Source organism: Hesperophylax consimilis, chromosome 3 (genome assembly GCF_061612785.1).
Source record: "Hesperophylax consimilis isolate HC1 chromosome 3, BYU_Hcon_1.0, whole genome shotgun sequence".
In the NCBI taxonomy this organism is placed as follows: Eukaryota; Metazoa; Arthropoda; class Insecta; order Trichoptera; family Limnephilidae; genus Hesperophylax; species Hesperophylax consimilis.
This window is the reverse complement of record NC_142838.1, coordinates 24,170,903-24,192,463: the sequence shown is the minus strand read 5'-3', so window position 1 is coordinate 24,192,463 and position 21,561 is coordinate 24,170,903. Positions and strand designations below refer to the sequence as shown.

At 33.6% G+C, this 21,561-nt stretch overlaps 1 protein-coding gene across 1 annotated transcript; it reads left to right on the top strand.

Moving 5' to 3' along the window:
- Positions 1-1,980: 1,980 nt before the first annotated feature.
- LOC149425144 (ras GTPase-activating-like protein IQGAP1) lies at positions 1,981-18,247 on the top strand. Its single transcript, XM_089649461.1, has 12 exons — positions 1,981-2,152; positions 2,282-2,535; positions 3,511-3,588; positions 5,765-5,909; positions 7,751-8,833; positions 8,935-9,761; positions 9,876-10,982; positions 11,083-11,247; positions 11,326-11,505; positions 12,482-12,752; positions 14,646-15,039; positions 16,366-18,247. The coding sequence occupies exons 1-12, from the start codon at positions 2,113-2,115 to the stop codon at positions 16,727-16,729; spliced, it is 4,908 nt and encodes a 1,635-aa protein (XP_089505587.1). The 5' UTR covers positions 1,981-2,112; the 3' UTR covers positions 16,730-18,247.
- The last annotated feature ends 3,314 nt before the right edge of the window (positions 18,248-21,561 follow it).

Genomic DNA, 21,561 nt, shown 5'->3' with positions numbered 1-21,561 from the left:
AAAAAATACTGATTCAAATACTGAACATGGCCGACGCTGTAATATTAAATGTTAGATAGCAGTTTCTTGTTTTTACGTTGGCAACATTAGTCCCGCGCAAATTTTTTGTGGTTTCATAATCTGTAGTCGTTGTGTTTTTGGATTTAACATCATGTAATATGTTTGTTCTACATTGATGTCCATTATTAAATGACAAAATTGTTTAAAAATTCTATAATTATTTTAATTGTTTGACCTGAGAAACCATTTTGCATTTTGAAAATAGGTATTTTGCATTTGAAATGCTTTTCTAAAAACCATTTTGCATTTTCAAATGGAAAAGTTTTGACCCATTTCCATTTTGCATTTCAAATGGTTTTGGGTACCCATTTTGCAGATCTCTGGTGATCTGTCACAGGCTTTAATGTGGTAAAACGATGAATAAAGGAACGATCGATGCAATCTATTTTTGCGAGTTTTTTTATAATTTTATTAATTATTTTGAAACTGGTAGAAATAAATAATGACATATGTGGGAAAACCATTATTCGAGAAACGATCATTCGAGATTTTACTGTAATAGAAACTCTGAAATAAATGGTAAGCCATAACCATTGAAGATAATTTTAAAAACTCTCCAATGAAAAATGAGAAACAGAAAAATATTTGGTCGCATTTATGAAATGAATCCAGGATCTCAGCCTTGCCAGGGCTTTGCTCTACCACTGAGCTAATTTGAGATTTTACTATTGATCGATACCATAATCTAAATAATGGCAAATTAATACATTCTTAGGAATATTATTGTTAGGATAGAAATATTTTGAAAAAAGGTATTTTTAAATTATATGCATGACGAGTCAATGAAATAATGGCAAAAATTTTTATCAATGAATGCTACTACTTGGAGGAAGAATATAAATATGTAAAATTTTAATATGTAGACATCAGAACCAGTGGCGGTTTTCTCTAAAGTGCGTTTGTGCATTGAGCCACCATTAAAAATATAAGATTATGAGACAAACTTGGATTATAATAATATTAGCACATTATTCAAAACACTTGACCAACCTTGCAGTTATAAGGCTGCTTTACTTTAGCTTAGTGCGTAGCATTCTCGAGAGTGGATCTCAGGTATGGGGGCCTCTACATGACAGAGTTTGGTTTAAACCCATGGCTTTTTTCAACAGCATTTATCTCGGGAATGCTGGGTGTATGCAGCCTTAGTTCCAGAAGGGATGTTGCATTACTCCTGATGCCTTATAACCTTCTAAACGGTTTAGTCTCAATACTAGACAGATTTTATATATTTTCAAGATTTTATTTTCTTTAACTGAATTAGTTAGTAGGTAGGTACTGTACCTAACCCGCGCACTGGCTAGGTAAATAACTAGTTGTGGTATTTCCGGCAAATGTCACATTATTTTGTTTCTTTGAAATCTCGTGTGACATATCGCGTAAGTGACTTAATAAACGAAATTAAAATTAAAAGTGCGTACATTACCGTCTCCCCCGACATAATAAACCATGTTTTGAATTAATAAAGCTAAATCCATTTATTTGAAAGTGAAATATTGCGTATTAAGAGTGAAGCGGAATAGGAGAAAATTAATAAACATAGTACCTATATTATTCATTCTTCCTCCAAGGGGAGTCATTATTACCGAGTCAAGTATTATTGGAGACAGAAAAATAATCTATAGCCCCTCCAATTCACACAATTATTTTAAAACGATTGTAAAACCATAAGCAAACAAGGAACAAAAACAACCATAAACAGATATTTATTTTTTATTTTTGTTCTTGACATAAAATAAAAATAGTTCAAATATGCCCCAGCATTCTTGATATTTCGCCTAACTAAATAAGTACCTGCGTTATATTTAACTGGCAGCCCAGTTTAGTCAAACAGCTGCTTTTTTTGACCAATCAAATAAGTTGAAGTTGTTTTGAATCGAACGCTGCGAAACGGTTGGGGGATCGCATTGAAATTGAATATTTAAACTGTCATTCGCTGCGATTAGAACTCGTGTTATTTTGTGTAGTTGAAAGTGTTTAAAAACAGATACTACATGCTGAATCTACTCCAGTGTACACATTTCTTACGTGTGGTGTTTGAATGATTAATTAAAAATGGATATCGAATGTCTTATAAGAAAATTTGACAACAAAGGTATGTTATTCCACTTGTTGTTTTGTAGAGAAAGCTATTGTCATAACATAATGCCATTTGTTGCTTGGTTTAACCGTTAGACCTTTCCTAAGTTTCTTGGTATCAATCGTTGACGATATTCTATTTCAGATTACGATGAACAGCGAAAAACAGCAGAGGAAATGGACGAAATGCGGACCAAAACGCTGGCATATGAATACCTCTGTCATCTCGAAGAAGCCAGATTGTGGCTTGAAGCCTGTTTGAAGGAAAGTCTTCCGCCGACAACAGATCTTGAAGAAAATCTCCGTAATGGAGTGTACCTCGCCAAACTTGGACACTTCATTTCATCAGAAATACTACCATACAATAAAATCTACGACGTAGATCAAAAACGCTATAAGGTTTGTTTGACTGCTCTAACCAAATTACATATTATGTATAATTAAATAAACTCATGTTATTATCTTACAATCATTTTCAATACAATTGGAAAGTTTTTGAAGTATTGAAGACTTAACTTGTTTTTTTTAAATAAAACCTTTTGATTTACCTGACTATAAAAGAAAACTAAGTTGAATCAAAAGGTTTTATTTAAAAAAAATCGTAATAAGCGTGGCCAGCGATCCCGAATATTAACTTGTTTTGCCTGGCCAACCCTAATAAGCTAAAAAATAATCCTGTAAAAGTGCGATTATTTCCAAACTAAGAATCTATTTTAGTATCACAAGTTTATATTTTGTCTTGAATAAGAGAAGAAAAAAACTAATCTTAAAACATTAACACAAATAACAATGGCTGCCAAGTCAAAAATCGATTTTAATTTTAAGGATGTAATTATCAAAAGGTATTATTTTTCGATTTCCAGAAACTGAAATACTTACTTATCATTATTATCTAACTGATACAAAGTGTTCTTTCTATTAAAAGTGCACATTAACCGTGTCCCTATTTACCAAGAGTAGCGATTGAAGTATTTAGCTGTCTGTGACAGTTCCAAAAGCTCACAAGAAATGCATGTTTTATATCTAGCCATTCGATTATAATGTAATTAAATGTTTGTGGAATGCATAATCTGAACCTTTTTGTCATCATGCGTATTTGAAACCATGGTAAAGTTTTAGGATCGCTGGCATGATGAAAGACAACTATTTGCATAGTATAAGATAGCATAACATTGCGGGGGGATGGAAAATACCTTATTTTAAAATTACAATTACGTAAAATGAAAATTTGTTTTGTATGGGACGACCATTCATGTACTTATTTGTATGCAAATTTCTTCATTTTTATAGTGCATACAACCCATGGTCTATTAATAACCATGAACATGAACAAGTGATTTCAATACTTAACACCACTGATTTCTCTAATTTTAGATTGCAGGCCTACAATTTCGTCACACAGACAATATCAACCACTGGCTTAAAGTTTTGAAGACAACAGAATTACCACTGGTATTTTTTTTCAATAAATTAACTTTGATAGTTTTCATTAAAATGTAGCCTATAATCTCCATACTGTAGTGACTTTCAGCTCGCAGGTTGCAGGTCTAATTATCACCATAGCTAGAATAATATATTGCCATGAATTTTCAATTTAATATTTGGCTGCACTAATGAATATTGCGATGTGATGGGCATAAAAAATTATTCCTGCTGCTATTTTAAAATTAACAAATAAATTATAAAATCGCACCATGGCATTCATGTCTGGTTTTCTCTCATTCAAATAACACATCTGTCATCAATTTGGACGGGCTTTTTCACAGAATTTGAACAATTTTTCAAATTTCAAAGATGTAATTCAAGTTTTGTGAAAGTTCTATTCAAGTTCTGTTCTATCCAAATACTGTGGAACAACCGGCCCGCAGTGAAATAATAACGGAACTTGAATTTTATCTTTGAAATTTGATGAACTGTTCCTGTGAAACAACCTGTCTTTAATAATTTATTTTTAATTCATACGAAAACAAAAACTCTTTATATTTTTTGTAGTGGAATATTTTATTGAGTAAAACCTCAAATTTTAATATGTCAACATTGAAGACAGTAACACTCAAATGAAAATGTTTAAACAGAAAAATATATTTATTTTTAATGATAAACTGATGTTTATAAGACAAGGTATTTTACGCATAGCACTAACAATAACAAATTATTATTGAAGCAATAATTATTTGCCTGAAAAACCCATTTAAATATCTATATTTAAATTTAAGCAGGCTGTTGGGCCGCGGCCCTTACCATTTGATCTACGGCCCGAAACAGGGCCGCGGACCATGGGTTGGGCACCACTGGCCTAGAGCACCTGACCGGCAATAAAAGGGTACGGGTTCAATTCCCGTCGGCGGCCTTTATTTTTACACGGGAGATATTTTCAATTTGTATGGGTATTTCAAGCGAATGATTATTGCATATATAAAAATTTGTTAGAAAAATATTTTCAGGAATTGAACCCAGGAATCTTTTTCTGTTTCACATTTTTGTTTGAGAGCAGCTATCATTGTTTTCAAAATATATTTTTCTGTTCATTCATTTATTCCCTGTTTACAAACCTCTCCTAGAAGTTATATTATTTCTTTTATTTTTCGGAATAACTTTATTGAGTAAAACCTCAAATTGTAATATTTAATTATTGAAGACAATATTAGCGATTTCTAAACGAAAATCTGAAACAGAAAAATCAGAAAAGTATACGGTCACATCTAGGACACGAACCCACTACACCCACGAGTCCTAGTTGTGACCGTATCCTTTTCTGATTTTTCTGTTTCAGATTTTCGTTTAGAAATCGCTAATATTGTCTTCAATAATTAAATTATATATTATTTCTGCCTCAATCATTTTCTTTCTCACTCTTTTCGTCTCACACAAACAGGCAAATATATACAGGGTTTTCCAATAAGAGGTGTTATTTTGAATAGACTGCTATTTCGGTAGATGTTACTTTTGAAGCTGTCATTTTTTGACATTTGACAAGTAGAAACTACGCCATTAATAAAAATGGAACAATACACGCTTCAACAACGCATTGAAATTATTAAAATTCACTTGAGTGAATCAAATGCAAATCATCTTGAGTGATGAGTCCCATTTCCACCTCGGTGGCTTCGTCAACAAGCAAAATTGTCGCATCTGGGCCTCGGAAAACCCAAGAGTTATTGTTGAAAAGCCTCTCTATCTTCAACGTGTGACTGTTTGGTGCGGTTTATGGTCCGGCGCAGTCATTGGACCTTACTTTTTCGAAAATGAGGCTGGAGCAACAGTTACGGTGAATGGATTGCTATCGAGAGATGATTAATGATTTTTTATGGCCGGAATTGGATGGTATTGATCTGGACAAAGTTTACTTTCAACAAGACGGCGCTACGTGCCACACAAGCAACGAAAACATTGATCTTTTACGATTGAATATCAAAACAACACCTCTTATTGGAAAACCCTGTATATCTCATATTGGAATTTTTTTGGAGAACCAAAAAAGGTTTTTTTTTTTCAAACTATTTCTTATACATTTTATCACATGTTTTGATGAAATGTGTAAGCATCTGGCTCTCTAAAAAAAGCTTCCCAAATGTGAGGCCGGCTGTTGTGGGCGAAGTTTTGACAAAAGCATTATTTTCCTACATAGACATTTCACCCCGAGACCACTGATGTATACGATAAGAAGAACATGCCTCGAGTGATCTATTGTATTCACGCCTTGAGCACTCATTTGTTCAAACTGGGTCGGGCTCCGTTGATTCAAGATCTGTACGGGAAAGCAACCTTCACAGGTGTGTTTATAATTTTAAAATCACTTCTATTTTTTCCTGTTAAAAAAATAAACTTATCTATCATTAATTATTAATTTTTTGTATTTAATGTATGTATTGTTATTTTACAAATATGTATCGTTGTTGCGCCGGTACTACCTGTATAATATTTTATAAATTGTTCACAGATTAATAAAACAACATATTTTTTTAATTTGGGATTTGAAAAAAATGTATATATTAATGGTAACACTTGCACTCGAGCATACAATAGGTATTTAATTTCAATTGTAATACAAAAGTATGATTCTTACCACATAGCTGAAATTACCGAACGATAGTTCAAGTAGTTTAAAAAGTTGTTTTGGAAAAAGTGTTAATTAACAAGTATTAGGGGCCGTTCAAGTATTACGTAAGCAGATTTATTACAACTATTTACCCCCTCTTCCTCCTTGTCACCAAAAGTAAGCAAAGCTCTTACCCCCCCCCCCCCCCCCCTCCTATGCTTACGTAAAAATTGGTACCTATATGCATTTTTCTGTTAATGTATTCTGTTTTTTAAGCGAGTACCTAAACGTATTAATTATTTGTGGGAATCCCCGAATATGTATTCGGTTTTCAAACATAGACAATGTGTAAAAAAAAAATAACTACTGCTGAGCAGTGCTGACGTAATCACTATCTCGACCCCCCCACCCCCCTATGTCATCAAAAATAAGTAAAGAAAAGACCCCCCTGCCCCCCTATAGTGCTTACATAATACTTGAACGGCCCCATACCACAGTGTAGTATAAAGTAACGTATTATTATTCAGAGATGTGCTTTATTTCAAATAAATCCATTTCAAATGGAAATGCAAAATGCAAAATGGGTATTTTCCATTTTGCATTTTAAATGCTTTTCTAAAAACCATTTTGCATTTTGCATTTTAAATGCTTTTCTCAATGCATTTTCCATTTTAAATGCTTTTTTGCTACATTCTTCCTAATATCTCCACTCATCTTTTTTTCACAAGCCCCAAATATCAGTCGGTCCTCAACCTCGCTATGAGAGATATTTTCCATTTGTCAAGTTGCTCCCTGGTAGGAGCCCTGGTAATTGAGTGATACCATTACAAAAAAATACTGATTCAAATACTGAACATGGCCATGACGCTGTAATATTAAATGTTAGATAGCAGTTTCTACATTTTTACGTTGGGAACATTAGTCCCGCGCAAATTTTTTGTGGTTTCATAATCTGTAGTCGTGGTGTTTTTGGGTTTACCATCATGTAATATGTTTGTTCTACATTGATGTCCATTATTAAATGACAAAATTGTTTAAAAGTTCTATAATTATTTTAATTGTTTGACCTGAGAAACCATTTTGCATTTTCAATGCATTTTGAAAATAGGTATTTTGCATTTTGCATTTGAAATGCTTTTCTAAAACCCATTTTGCATTTTCAAATGGAAAAGTTTTGACCCATTTCCATTTTGCATTTCAAATGGTTTTGGGTACCCATTTTGCACATCTCTGTTATTATTATATATTATCTACATAGTACAAATTTTCCTTACCATAAAAAAGCAAGGTCCTTATCTTTGGTTAGGGGATTTACGCTCAAATAAAAAATAATGTTTAATTTTTACAATGATTTTTTTTTTTTACCGTGTTTCAGTTATTTCTTGATTTTTTAATTTGTGTGCTAATTTTGCAAATTTATGTTTTGTTGAATTACTCATTATTTTTATTCACATAACTTTTTTCAGGTTTTTATACAAACTTTGTGATAAAATGCATTAGCTTGTTAATTCAATCAAATTTAGTTAACTATTTAGTGCTTTTCCATTTTATTTGAATATGTGATTCTCTTTTCAGATGAAGAAATCGACGCAATGAGTAAGGAGCTCAAAAGGTATGGCATCACCATGCCTGCTTTCCAAAAGATCGGTGGACTTCTGTCTTCAACCTTGGACGGAGACGGGGCTGCTCTGCACGCAGCTGTCATCAATGTAAATCAAGCCATTGAGTGTGAATCCTCCATTGAATCTTCCCTCATCAATCCTGCAGTGAAACTTAAATATGTCCTACCAGAATTGACGGCAGATTACCACAAAGTGTTGTTAAAAGCCAAACAGATCAAGGTACGAAACACCTTGAACAAATCAATGAACGACAGCTATGTTATGGATGTTTACGACGAGCTTCTTACTCAAGGAGAAATTCAGGGATACATCACATCTGTTAATTTTGTGTACACATGGCGTAAGGCTATGGAGGCCGCTCATGATGATAATGAAAAGGCACTTATGCACCACCTCAAGTCAGACTGGCTCCAGTTAAAGTATCTGAAATACGATAATATTAAATACTACATGGAACAGATAAAAACTCTCAGCCAAAATATCCACCACATGCACGTTGATTGTAACTTTGTTGAACACAGCCAAAAACTGCAAAGTATAATTAACCAAGGCAATTCTAAAGCAGACACAAGTGGAAATATCCACGAGGCTGTTAACAGTGTGAATAAGGCTTTAGATAATGATGGTTTGAAGGAGCTATACAAAAATCTGTTAAAGCTAAAGAAATATTCCAGCATCGAAATAGATGAATTCTCCATTCCGCTCTTATACGAGGAAATGAAACTGGATAAAATAGAATGTGGTAAAGATTTAACCTACGAAGATATCGTAAACAGTACGCAGGTTCTTTCTTCTATTGCCAATGTCAGTAAGGCTGTGGACCAGTGCAGTTTTGAGGCCTTGTGGAATGCTCTGGTGAAATCTGAACTGCCGATTGAGGGACTGCAGCCCGAGTTCTCCATGTCCTACTGTAGAACTATCCTACTGGCACGGCAAGCCAAGATACATGCAGAACTTCCTTGCAATCTGCTGACCATCTCGGACATTCAAGACTGCATCGATGAGGTCAATCAACATGAAGACATCACAAAAGATTGTAAGTTTAAACATGCAAGCATAATGAATAAAAATAATAACTCTAAATTATAATACAGTTGAATACCAATTAATGATTGTTTATCATAATTTCTCTTTCAGTGCTGTATGTCTTGAATGAAGTCAACGATGCTGTCAGGAAGGACGACGCATACAAACTAATGTCTGCATTGAATGATGAAAAACTCAACCTCAGAAAGTCCCTATATGCTGATAACTCATTGCTATATTTAAGATATCTGAAAGTAGCCATGAAGAAGAAGGGGGAGGGAGAGCTTTGGCTGGAAGACATACAAAATACAATCTCGGAAATAGCCGAGGAAACACATCAAGTGCAGGATGTCTGCAATGTGCTCACTAAAGTCAATTTGGCCGTGCTACAAATAGATTCAACAGGACTGGTGGCCGCCCTGGAAGCTGCTGACTTTGAAATTATCGGAGATAGAGATGTCAACAGGAATCTATTTGAAACATTTTTTGAATACTTCGAAAGTAAGAACAGCAAGAACATGTGCCCCTGGATAGTGCACCACACCAAATCCGGCAAAACTGTCTATATCAACATTGAGCTGAATTCTTATTCCTGGGACACTCCCAAGGACTTCCAACCACATTCCCGTTATCTTTCTATGAAGGATGTTCGAACCCTGATCAGAAAATCCAACACCACTAATATTGAGTTAAATAAAAGTAAAGAGATGGAACTGATCATCAAGTTACAAGCTCATATTCGAGGTTTCTTGGTGAGAAACAAAGTAAAAGATAGGAAGAACTTCCTGAAAAGTGTAAATATGGAGATAATAAAGATTCAGGCTTGGTGGAAATCTATCCTTGTTCAAAGGTTGTACAAGAATATCTTGGATGAGAAACGAGTGAAGAGGCAATCGATAAGCAAACCGCAAGATTTGAGTGCTTATTACAAATCTCAGGTGAATATAAAATAATATATTTTCATTGTAACATGTATTATTTTTGCATTTTTCATTCCGTAAGGTTTTTGTCTTTGAATTAAATTTAAACTAATTAGTATGTGTTAATTTTAGATGAGAAACATTATTCGAATTCAAGCTCTATGGAGAGGAAGGTGCGCCAGACGAGCATTCCTTTCCCTCTTTCACCAGAAATGTCCGCCATTCAAAGTTGTGAAGCACTTTGTACCTCTCCTGGACTTCTCCACTGAAGATTATGAGAAAGAAATACAGCTCCAAACATTAAGAGCGGGTGCCGTACAAGCTATTCGCAAAAACCAGCAATTATCCAAGCAACTGGACGAACTCGATCTGAAGATTGGCTTACTCGTTCAAAACAGAATCTCCTTACAAGACGTTGTCATTCACAGGACCAAGATTAATGATTTAGTTAAGAAAAACAATGCTACACTTCACATTGACAATAACTTCAAGCCCAATGATTCCAAAACAGCTACAGCCTCTACAAAGACTCTGTTATCGACTAGCACAAGAGGTCTCAAGGCACTCACGAGAGAAAGTCGTAAACTACTTGATGGATATCAACATTTATTTTATACTTTACAAACAAACCCAATATACTTGTCTAAATTATTATTTTGTCTGCCTCAAAGTAGGACAAATCAGTTCCTTCAAAATGTCATTTTGACACTTTATAACTTTGGCTCAAATACGAGAGATGAATATCTTCTGTTGAAGCTCTTCAGAAGTAGTCTAGAAGAAGAGATCGATTGTCGATTCAGCAAACCTTTAGACGTGATCACCGGTAATCCAATAGTCCTAAAGATGGCAGTGAATCATGCCAGACAAATGACTGGATTGAGCAGTTTGAGAAACATAGTGGGACCGCTGGTAGAGAGGATGATTACTGACAAGAATTTAAGTATTGATACGAGTCCAGTGGATATTTACAAAGCGTGGCGCAATCGAATGGAATCACAGACTGGAGAAATATCAAATCTCCCTCATACGGTGACCCAGGAACAAGCTCTTTCATATGAGGAAGTAAGAACTAAGCTGAACAAAGGTTTACAAATCCTCAAAGAAACTGTAACCGTGTTCTTGGATCGAATCACCGAATGCAGAGACATGCTTCCCTTCTCCATTCTGTATATGGCGAGAGTTCTTCATCACGCCCTCTCCAAGAAGTTCCCAAATGCTCTAGAGAAAGATATTCTCAAGGTATAAAACTAGCCATTTATCCTCCCAAAACTGGTGTACTACCTCTAATATCAAGTAGATTTCAAAGATTTTTTTTCTGATTATTTCAAAATATTTTTAGGTAATCGGCCATTTGGTGTACTACCAATTCATCAACGCAGCTATAGTGGCTCCTGATGCTTTTGATATTGTCACTTTACCACACGATAAAGCACTATCAAATGATCAGCGGAGAAACCTCGCCTCTGTTGCCAAAATTTTACATTTCTCTGCATCTAAAAAAGGGGTAAGAATTTGCCGTAACCAATCTATAGTAATATGTAAATATAATATTATGTCAAGCTAATGTTGATTTTTACTTTAGTTTGGAGAAGAATCGGCCCACTTGCAATCATTGAATCAATTCATTATTGATTGCCACGAGAAGATGAAATCTTTCTTCCGTCAGTGCTGCGAGGGTCCCTCCTTGGAAGAGCACTTTTCTGTTGACGAATATTCAGAGGCGACCCTACTTTACAAACCCGTTATTTACATCAGTGTTCAGGTGGGTCCACGTACGATGCTTAATTGCCCAGCCATACCTTATACAGCCCATTTCATTACAGATCATTTTTTAACCTTTCCTCATCTGTGATGTGTATTTACTACACATTGCTTCTAATAACTTTAATAACTCTATAAATATAATAAATTCTGGGTTCAGATTTTAGGTATTCCTCCGTTATACATTTATGCACTGAATTAAAAAATAATATATTACATAGTTTTCAAATTCAATTAAAAATCAGAGTTTTTTGTTAAAAATCGGGAACAAATACACCAATACAATCAACCGTGTGATACTAAATACGCGAAGAGTGTGCGAGGAAATGACACGCTATTGATGTCCCGCTTTAATTCGCTATGCCGGAATATGAGACATCCACACTTCTGCAGTTGTAGTTTTTGATTTAGACCATCGATACCTACGACCGCACAGCTGTGTTTGTGCCAGCTGCGCCACTAGCCAGTTGGCCGCGAACCGTCGTTAGATGTGGACCCCTCGCACGTTTCTTTAGCATATGCCGATGGTTTTTTCATGTTTTCAGCAATTAAATTACAATTATTATCACTTTGATATAAAATATAATAAACATAATCGATTAGCTATGAATATTCATATTTTTCCGATATTAAATCGCTTATTTTGAGATGTGTATTGACTACACAGCACCGTAACGCGTGTATTTTTTTAGCACAGCAAGGGAAAGGTTAAAATCCAACCACAAAACTTAATCTCTTATACTTATTATGCTAAAAATACTTGGTACATTGAATTTGATAAAATGAATAGAATTTACTAGAGTCCGTATGTATAATTTATTGTTGCCGTACAATTAATTTATTTTCATATTTTAATATTGTTAGTACTTGCGTTATTTGCAGGCCGTCATTAAGCAGCACAAATTTTTAGGCATTAAGAAAAATAACTTTATATTAGGCATTCAATGTATGCATGTATCAAGTTATTGCTTTTGTAGGAAATCTGCGATACTCACAGCCTTCTTGTTGAGTATGAAGACCTGATAGCTTCTGATCCTTCCGACCGTCTCCACGAACTCCTGGATGTCCTTGGCCCCACAGACCCTGACGAGATGATGCCCCTGGCTGCCCTGGTGCCCCTCGCCAACACGGAAGTCTGCCTCACTCTTGTCGATAAATTTCAATTGCCTGCTGATGATATGACCGACATTAATAAATTGTTCATCAAGACAAAGGAATTATGTGTGTCCGTGATGCCATTTTTAAACGGTAAGTACATAAATTATAAAATAATAATTTTTAAATAACATTATCTCATCAACATTATCTCAGGGTTTTCCAATAAGAGGTGTTATTTTGATATTCAATCGTAAAAGATCAATGGTTTCGTTGCTTGTGTGGCACGTAACGCCGTTTTGTTGAAAGTAAACGTTGTCCAGATCAATACCATCCAATTCCGGCCATAAAAAATCATTAATCATCTCTCGATAGCGCAATCCATTCACCGTAACTGTTGCTCCAGCCTCATTTTCGAAAAAATAAGGTCCATGACTCTGCCGGACGATAAACTGCACCAAATAGCCACACGTTGAGGACATAGAGGCTTTTCAACAATAACTCTTGGGTTTTCCGAGCCCCAGGTGCGATAATTTTGCTTGTTGACGAAGCCACCGAGGATGAAATGGGCCTCATCACTGAAGATGATTTGCATTTGATTCACTCAAGCGAATTTTAATAATTTCAATGCGTTGTTGAAGCTTTTATCGTTCCATTTGTATTAATGGCGTAGTTTCTACTTGTCAAATGTCAAAAAATGACAGCTTCAAAAGTAACATCTACCGAAATAGCGGGCTATTCAAAATAACACCTCTTATTGGAAAACCCTGTATTACCCTTTTTAAGGATATTTGTTTTATACATATCTTTATAAGTTCAAACAGATTTCACAGGTTTAATAGAGAGACTGTTATAATTTCTGCTAAGAAACATCCAATATATGTTGGCTTGTATAGTTAAATGCAATGGGCATTTATAAATAATCCAGAATAAATAAATTAAAATTAATGGACAGCTTTATTTGTATTTATGTAGTCATCACAGTGAATATTTTTGTATTCCCGCTAATCATCCTGGTGAATGCGGACCATTCCAAATTGAAACATTGCTTGAAATGGATTACGTTTATTGACCAGAATTGAAGTCAGTTTCTTCCAACCTTTCTCTATTCTTCATCTTCTCCGAGCATTCCATCTACATCACTAAATTCCCCAATAAAACAATTTGCATAAGCAAATATATATTTTCCTTTTAACCTGTTGAACATTAAGAGTAGGAAAATGTCAAAATATCCCCGTCTGTCAGGCGAGAATTTGAAAAACTACCTGAAATTTACCTTGATGAGTTTTGATCAAATATCACAATAAAAATTACGATTTATGTTTTTTTTATTATTGTTTTCTGTTTACTAGATAATGTACCTTATTATTCATTTATATGTCATTTTTATATCGTATACGTTTTTACTTTAAAAAAATAAACTGGTTTTATTACATTTTTCTACATAAACTTAGGACGGGTTGTTTCGGAGAATTTGAATAATTCATCAAATTTCAAAGTTCATTTTCGGGTTCTGTGAAAGACTTATTCAAATTCTGTTATTATATCATTGTAGGCTAGTTGCTTGACAAGACTGAAATAAAAACAGAACTTGAAAAAATCTTTCACAGAACTTGAAAATGAATGTTGAAATTTGATGAATTGTTCAAATTCTCCAAAACAACCCGTCCTTAATAAATAACCTACACGAAAAACAACAATCAAAAGGTGTTTTGTAAAAAATAAACTACCTTTATACTACTTTCAAAACTCAAATATTTTCATTTTTGCAACACCGTCTTAGGTAAATGAATTTCTACATTCGCAGACATATAATTTCGTAAGCTGTCATAGAGGCTACATTCATAAAATAAATAGTAGAATCTACATTGGCTTTGGCGCAAGCGATTCTGATTTTGTCCTCTGTACAGTTTCCAAAGCATAGAGTTTAAAATCGTATCTGAAAAAATTCCAGTATAGATTGTATTAGAGCTCACACATGTGCGCGAGCGCCAAGCACTGGTTAATATCTCATTCGCTGAAAATAATGGCCATGTTTCTCATCAGGTGATCATCTCTTGGAAGCATTGTGCATTGGAACAACCAAAGTACAACAGGACCAATACAAGGCATACATTCAACAAAAGCTGTATTCGGGAATGATCAAACCAAACGAGAAGATGACTCTCAGAGAGCACATTGCCCAGCTCCGGAAGTATTTAAATACTCTGGAAGAGGAGGGATATGTGACCAGGGAGGATGGTTATCAGAGCATTGTAACAGCTATTGCGCTGGATCTGTGTAACAAAGGGAAGTACAGGAGAGGGCAGTTGGCGGCCTTGCAGATGATGAAAAAGACCAAGCAGAGTCTGGACCAGAAAACCAAGTATTACCAGGAGCAAACTGATTATTACAATCAATACATCAACAAGTGTCTGGAGAACCTGAACGCAGGAAAAAGGTGAACTTTTTAATTTTGTATTTATGTTAGATATAAGTCGGTATTTAAAAAAAAACATTTCATTTCAATAAACCAAATGTGTAATTTTATGAACGTTTTAAAAATATGGCTTATTTCAAACACTCGTTTATTGAAGAATTCCTCAACCTACATACAGCCTTCTAATAAACGTGTTTTAAATTTTACACAACTGATTAACAACCATTTATGTATCATATATCATGGTTTTTTTAATATATTTTTTATTATATATTACACACTTTACAAATATAAGGCAAAAAAAGTCCCGATAAACTACTTTTTAGCAGTTTGTCTAACAGCTTCTTTACATTATAAATCTTATTATAGTGAGTTTACAGTTACATGTTTACAATTACATGTATAAAACAAAAAAAAATTAAAAATTTACAGAAATATAGCAAATGAAAATTATGAAAAATATAAATAACAATTTTAAAAGTCTTTAGAATAATATATCATTGTAAGCTAATACAAATTAATTCTTTCAGTAAGCCAAGTCTTGTAAGTTAACCAATTGTTTGGTTTTGGGCACAGTTTTTAATTTCAGCAGAACAACTGAGAATCATATAGTTTAACGTTCTTTGCCAGTGGTTGTTTATTGGCTGTGTAAAATTTGAAAGACGTTTATTAGAAAGGCTGCTAGTGTTTACCAACTCGATAAGAACATCTGCTTGCTCTTCTGTCAGTCCTTCATTGGCGATTTGAATTTATGCTGTTTTATTCTGGTGGGTCACCGAGCTCCCGCCAAATACAAACCCCTTGCGTGCCGGCCATAGAATAATATTCTGCGCGCCGTGTGCTATCCCACAGTAATTTCGTAATTACTCACTGTTGTTTGGCAAAATGATGAATTCTAAATTGTCCTGTCTTACCAGATAATGTGTTTATGTATTTATTTATCAAATTTATTGCATATATTTAGAAATCTAAAGATGTTTGAATGTTTTTACTATATTTTCATGAAGCTAAATGTGTGTCTTCCACAATGAATCTATGTAAAAATAGTAATATGACATAAACAAATAAGTCCGTTGCAAGGTCGATGACATTTCCTTTCCATTGCACTTTTTCACAGATAAAATAAATATATTTGCAAGTGACGAAACGACAAGCTAGAATAATATTAAGATAAATTATTTCCTGCCAAGCGAATAAATTATATTTTAGTAAGATAAGGGCTGTTTTTAAGGTTCAGAATGCCATAAAATCGAGTTAAGTGTGATTGAGCTGCTAACGTATCTGCTGGGGATATTCTGGACTTCAACCTATTAAAAGATATACTAATTAAAAATCCTTTTATTTCAGGACGATACACTCACTGGAGCGAAAAGGCAGCAAAATGCCAGGGAAAGTCAAATCTAAACTTTGCGTCAAGTACTCCGCCTCCAAACTCCATGAGAAGGGGGTCTTAATTGAAATTGATGGCCTCACCACTTCGCAATTCAAAAATGTCCTTTTTGAAATATCACCTACAGATCACAATGGCATTTTCAATATCAAAGGAAAGTTCCTCGGAGTGGAGGTTGAGAAAATAGAATTGGACGTACAACATTTACTGCAATTACAGTACGATGGTTGCAGTATCATGGATTTGTTTGGGAAAGCCAAGATTAATGTCAACTTACTTCTGTTTTTGTTGAATAGCAAGTTCTATGGAAAAATTAAGTAACCGCTTATGGTTATGATACTATTTGTAGTTATCATAGAAATTCTGTAAAATAAGCTGTTTTACATTTAAAACTAATTAAGACTCAAAGTGATTTAATTTCTTCAGTTGTAGGAATCGCATAGATGTTCGAATAGTAGATTAATCAATAGTGGTATAGAAAAATTATAATACTCAATGCATTTACGTTATATTATGTTTTTCACAAACCTTTTTAACAAATCCATGGTGCCAATATGTTTGATACAATAATTACACCCTATAATAGTTGTATTTGATGAATTTTCGCATGTTTGCTGCGCTCATTCAAAACAAATCATTCCTATGAATATTATACAATGTGCTTTCTGTGGTTTAGCCAATGAATCCACATATGTAGGTTTTTTAAATTTAAAAAAAAAATCATTCATTTCATAAACACGCAAAGTTTGTAGGATAGTTATCAGAAATCGCCCTGCCTTGTACTTATTACTGGATATTTATAAACACGGTTTTCGTAATAGTACTAGAATTGAGGTTTAAAGGAAGACATACATCATAACATTACTATTCTTTTTGAAAATACTTACAAAAAGTGTCAAAATCGTGTAAGCTTTTTTCACCTTGACACAAGTGAAGTAAATAACAAGACTAAAAGTTACTACAAAAAAATAAATTTTATTTCTTTGTTACGAATCTCTAACTGAATTAATAAAATATAAATCTGCACAGATAGTATAATAAGAGCTGGGATTGTAGAAAAAATAATATAAAAGGATTTAAAAAATGGCACTCTGAAAAACAAAAGATGTACTTGACAGCTGCTAACAACTAGGTTATTGCACTTTATTTTTAATCTCAAGACTTTTAAAATAACTTTAATTAAATAGAGAATTCAATAACGAAAACATTGATATATAATATGTAACAGAAAATGAGTAAAATAAACATCCACGGCATTGGTACATTCGGACATGGAAAAGCAAATAATACATGCCGACATGTTGTTTGTTAAAATTTCTAATATATCTTCCCGGACAGGAACATTACTGCTATCTCTTGGAACTTGATAGAAACTGAATCAAGCTAGCGACTAAACATTTATTTGCGAGCTATTATCAAACAGCTGTTTGCGGGAAGTTCAAAATAAATTTAATTTAATTTGCAAAATCGTATACCTAAATTTAGGTAGCCATCGCTAAAGGGCTAGAGCGATGTGACCTAAATTTAGGTAATTGTTGTTCGACTGGTTATTTCATCTTACCAGTTACTAAGAATCTAAATCTTATTTGTATAAATAAATAAAAATAAATTAATTCTCATTTGTATAAATAGGTTAAATTAAATTTAATGATTTCTGTATTACAAATTATTGAATCTTACCAGTTAATATGTATTTAAATCTTATTTGAAGAGATATAGTTGTAACCTTCGGTATAAATTAAGATTAATGATGTGGCATTAACTTTGTGCCTACTAAAAACTATTACAATTTGTATTCCAAATAATGTTGATTTAATTTAAACTATCATAAAATACCAAAAATTATTACCCTTATTTTTTTTTATATCTATTAAGAAATTGTGAAATTATTTAGAAATTGGGTTTTCTTCGAGAAATTGTATTTATTTTTAATTTTTATATCATTTATTGTACTATTTTCATAACTAATTTAAATACATTTTTTTGTTCATTATTGTTGCATTGAAAAATAATATTAGACGCGGATGATTACAGCATTTTAAAAATACTGTCTTTCTAAAAACTTTGTTTTTTTTATTTATTTCACAGTGTCAATAATATCGTAGGGTAATTACTACAACTAGGTAACTCCAAAATCAGCTTAATCGAGTTACACGCAAAACCATACCTTTATTTTTCACCAGTGTATATATAAATATACTAGTGGGTCCGGGCAGACGTTGTTCTGCGACAGATCTAGGGAAGTTAAATTTTGTGGTTGTATTATGTATGTATTTTTGTTTTTCAGATTTCTTTTTCGGAAAAAAAAAGCATTGAAAATTTTAAAAAAATTTTTAGTTCTCGACAACAGCGCCACCTATCGTGTCCCAATCTATCCTATATTTCAAGCTGGATAATTGTGATTTCATACACAAAATTCCATTGAAATCGGTTGGGCGGTTTCGGTGATGCGTGTATGAACATAGTGACACGTGATTTTTATGTATTAAGATATACCACAACACAAGTTTTGTGTTTGTGGCATACATGGGCGAGGAAGGTTTAGTGCTGTGCGTAACTCGAAAAAGCTGATTTCGAAATTACCTAGTTTTATTAATTACCCAACAAATGGGTATAAAAATAAAATTTTAAATTTAATGATGATATAATTCTATTTAATTTAATGATAATATGGTTCTTCAATCACTTTCCTTGTGAAAATGTAAAAATTCCTAAATATTGTTTATTAAAATTAAGCATGTATGTATACCAAACGAAATCTGTATTAACGAAAATTTACTGTATATAATAAAACACGTTTAATCGACACAATGCATTTTTTTCAACCTTTTTAGAAAACATCAGTTCGTCCTTAGGAACTGTTCAAATTTCGAGCTTAAAAGTAATCCAAAATATCTTTACGTAACTGCAGGTAAAATACGCCATTTCATGTTTGCTTTCATATTGGTTTGTTACATGGGGTCGGGAGGGGAAAGGGGTGGGTCTTAGCCAGGGTAAGAAATAAGTTCCTTTTAAGGCAAAATTCATCTTTGGCAATGCTATGAAAATGGTACACATTGAGGGCGTAGGATTTGGAAAATAATACATCAAAATTTCCGAAGAGGTCCAATGTTTTAGGTGCCAAAATGATACACATTAAGGTGAAATACACCCTATAGCTATAAGTGAAATCACTATTTAGATTAATTATTATTTTTTTTGGTAAACTAATGTTTTTAAGACAAGATTTTTTATGCATAGCACAAAGGGTAACAATTATTTTACAAGCAATAATTATTCGCCTGAAACACTCATCCACAATGTAACAAGCAGTAATTGTTGAATGAAACACTAGTATATATTGAATCATTTTGCGGGTAAGAGATAAGCCGCCATAGCTCAGTGGTCAGAGCTGTCGACCGGAAATCGAAGGGACACGGGTTCGAGTCCCGTTGGCGTCATGTATCTTTTATCAGGAGATTTTTCAATGTGGATGAGTGTTTCAGGTGAATAATTATTGCTTGTAAAATAATTTAGATTAATCTTTACTACAAATTGGTTTAGTTTATCAATACCAAAAATATACTATAGATACATTGAAGCTTGTTCTATCGCTTGGCTTGATCATAATTAAAATAAAATTGTTAATTTTGTCATGAAAAATATAAGCGTAAACTACTAAATAGATTTCTTTTTCAAGAGTTTACTATGAACTCATGTAAGAAACAACTTATAAAAAATACTGTTAAATGGCAATGTTTATTTGCTACCACTTGACTTGACTAACTTTTTTTCCGTTTTTATTAAATTATTCACAAAACATTAAAATCCACTTTGGCACTTACGTAATAATTTTTTGAGTGAAAAATTGTATTGAATTCTAGTATTTCGTCAGAAGACCGCGGAGAGCGGCAACGAACAGACGTCAGATCTGTGCCGGTTTTTTCCGTGTTAAAATAACTTTCGCTAGCAGCATTTTTAGTTCTCAAACCGTGAGGGTGTATTTTTCGTGACCAAAATATTATACCGTCTCAATTCAATTTCGTTTTCTTGAAAAAATGTATCAATGAAGTGGATTCTTGGAAGTGGAAATTAACCCACTACCCAGCATCTGATCGAGCTTAAACTCGGCAGACAGTCTCGTTGTCGAAAATACTGCATTTTGGTTGCACATAGGTGGACATATACGCATTTATCTGAAATTGGATGACATTACAACAGTTAATATACGCAATAAATGTCGGTCCTATCAAATTGGGATTTGGCTCAGTTGTTAGCGTGGTTGACTCCAGTCCCCGGGAGGAATATTTACTCCTCGGTAAAACAGTTATTTTGTAATTAGGAATCTTGGAAGTGGAAATTAACCCACTACCCGACGCCCAATCGAGCGGAAACTCGGCAGATAAGACTCGTTGTCGATGATAATACATTTTAGTGGCAATACACACATGTGGACATATACGCATTTATTTGACATTGTATGACATTACAACAGTTAATATAAGCAATAAATGTTGGTCCTTCCAAATTGGGATCTGGCTCAGTTGTCAGCGCGGTTGACTCCAGTCCCTGGGGAGGAAAATCCTCAGTAAAACCATTTTTTAAACATTTTTATTAATAAAAACAGATGTATTATAGATATTTTTTATAAAAAAATATTTTGTTTTTCAGTTTGATTTTTTAAATCTCAAAATACTACTTGTTAATCGATGGTTTTATTCCTTATTTACCTGAATCAATGATTTATGTCTCACGGAAAAAATGCTTTCGATTTGTATTTATAATGACTAATAATTCGTTTTTATAGATCTATAATTCCTCGATAATTTCTAATACTGTGATTTGTTAGATTAAATTGTTTTTTAAATTGCATTTGTAATATGGTTTTTTACGATTCTAGTGGGCTGAGGCAGATGTTGTTCTGCCACAGACCGCCTTTATGAAGGGAAGTAAAATTTTGGGTTTGTATTTATTTTTGGATGAGAAATCTGAAAAATTAAATTGTCATGAAAAAATATTTTTAGATCTCGACAACAGCGCTACATATTGGGTCTAAAACTATTCTATATTTCAAGCTGGAACCAACCATACACTTTCATTGAAATCGGTTGGGCGGTTTCGGAGATTAGTGTTCAATTTGGTAGGCGGGAATGGGTACCGCCGCCCTGGGAACC

Excerpts from the sequence above, each read along its gene's own strand:
- LOC149425144 (XM_089649461.1), top strand. The coding sequence starts at position 2,113 with ATGGATATCGAATGTCTTATAAGAAAATTTGACAACAAAG. Across the intron at positions 3,589-5,764 it reads AGACAACAGAATTACCACTG|ACATTTCACCCCGAGACCAC; the intron begins GTATTTTTTTTC and ends TTTCCTACATAG. Across the intron at positions 10,983-11,082 it reads TAGAGAAAGATATTCTCAAG|GTAATCGGCCATTTGGTGTA; the intron begins GTATAAAACTAG and ends AAATATTTTTAG.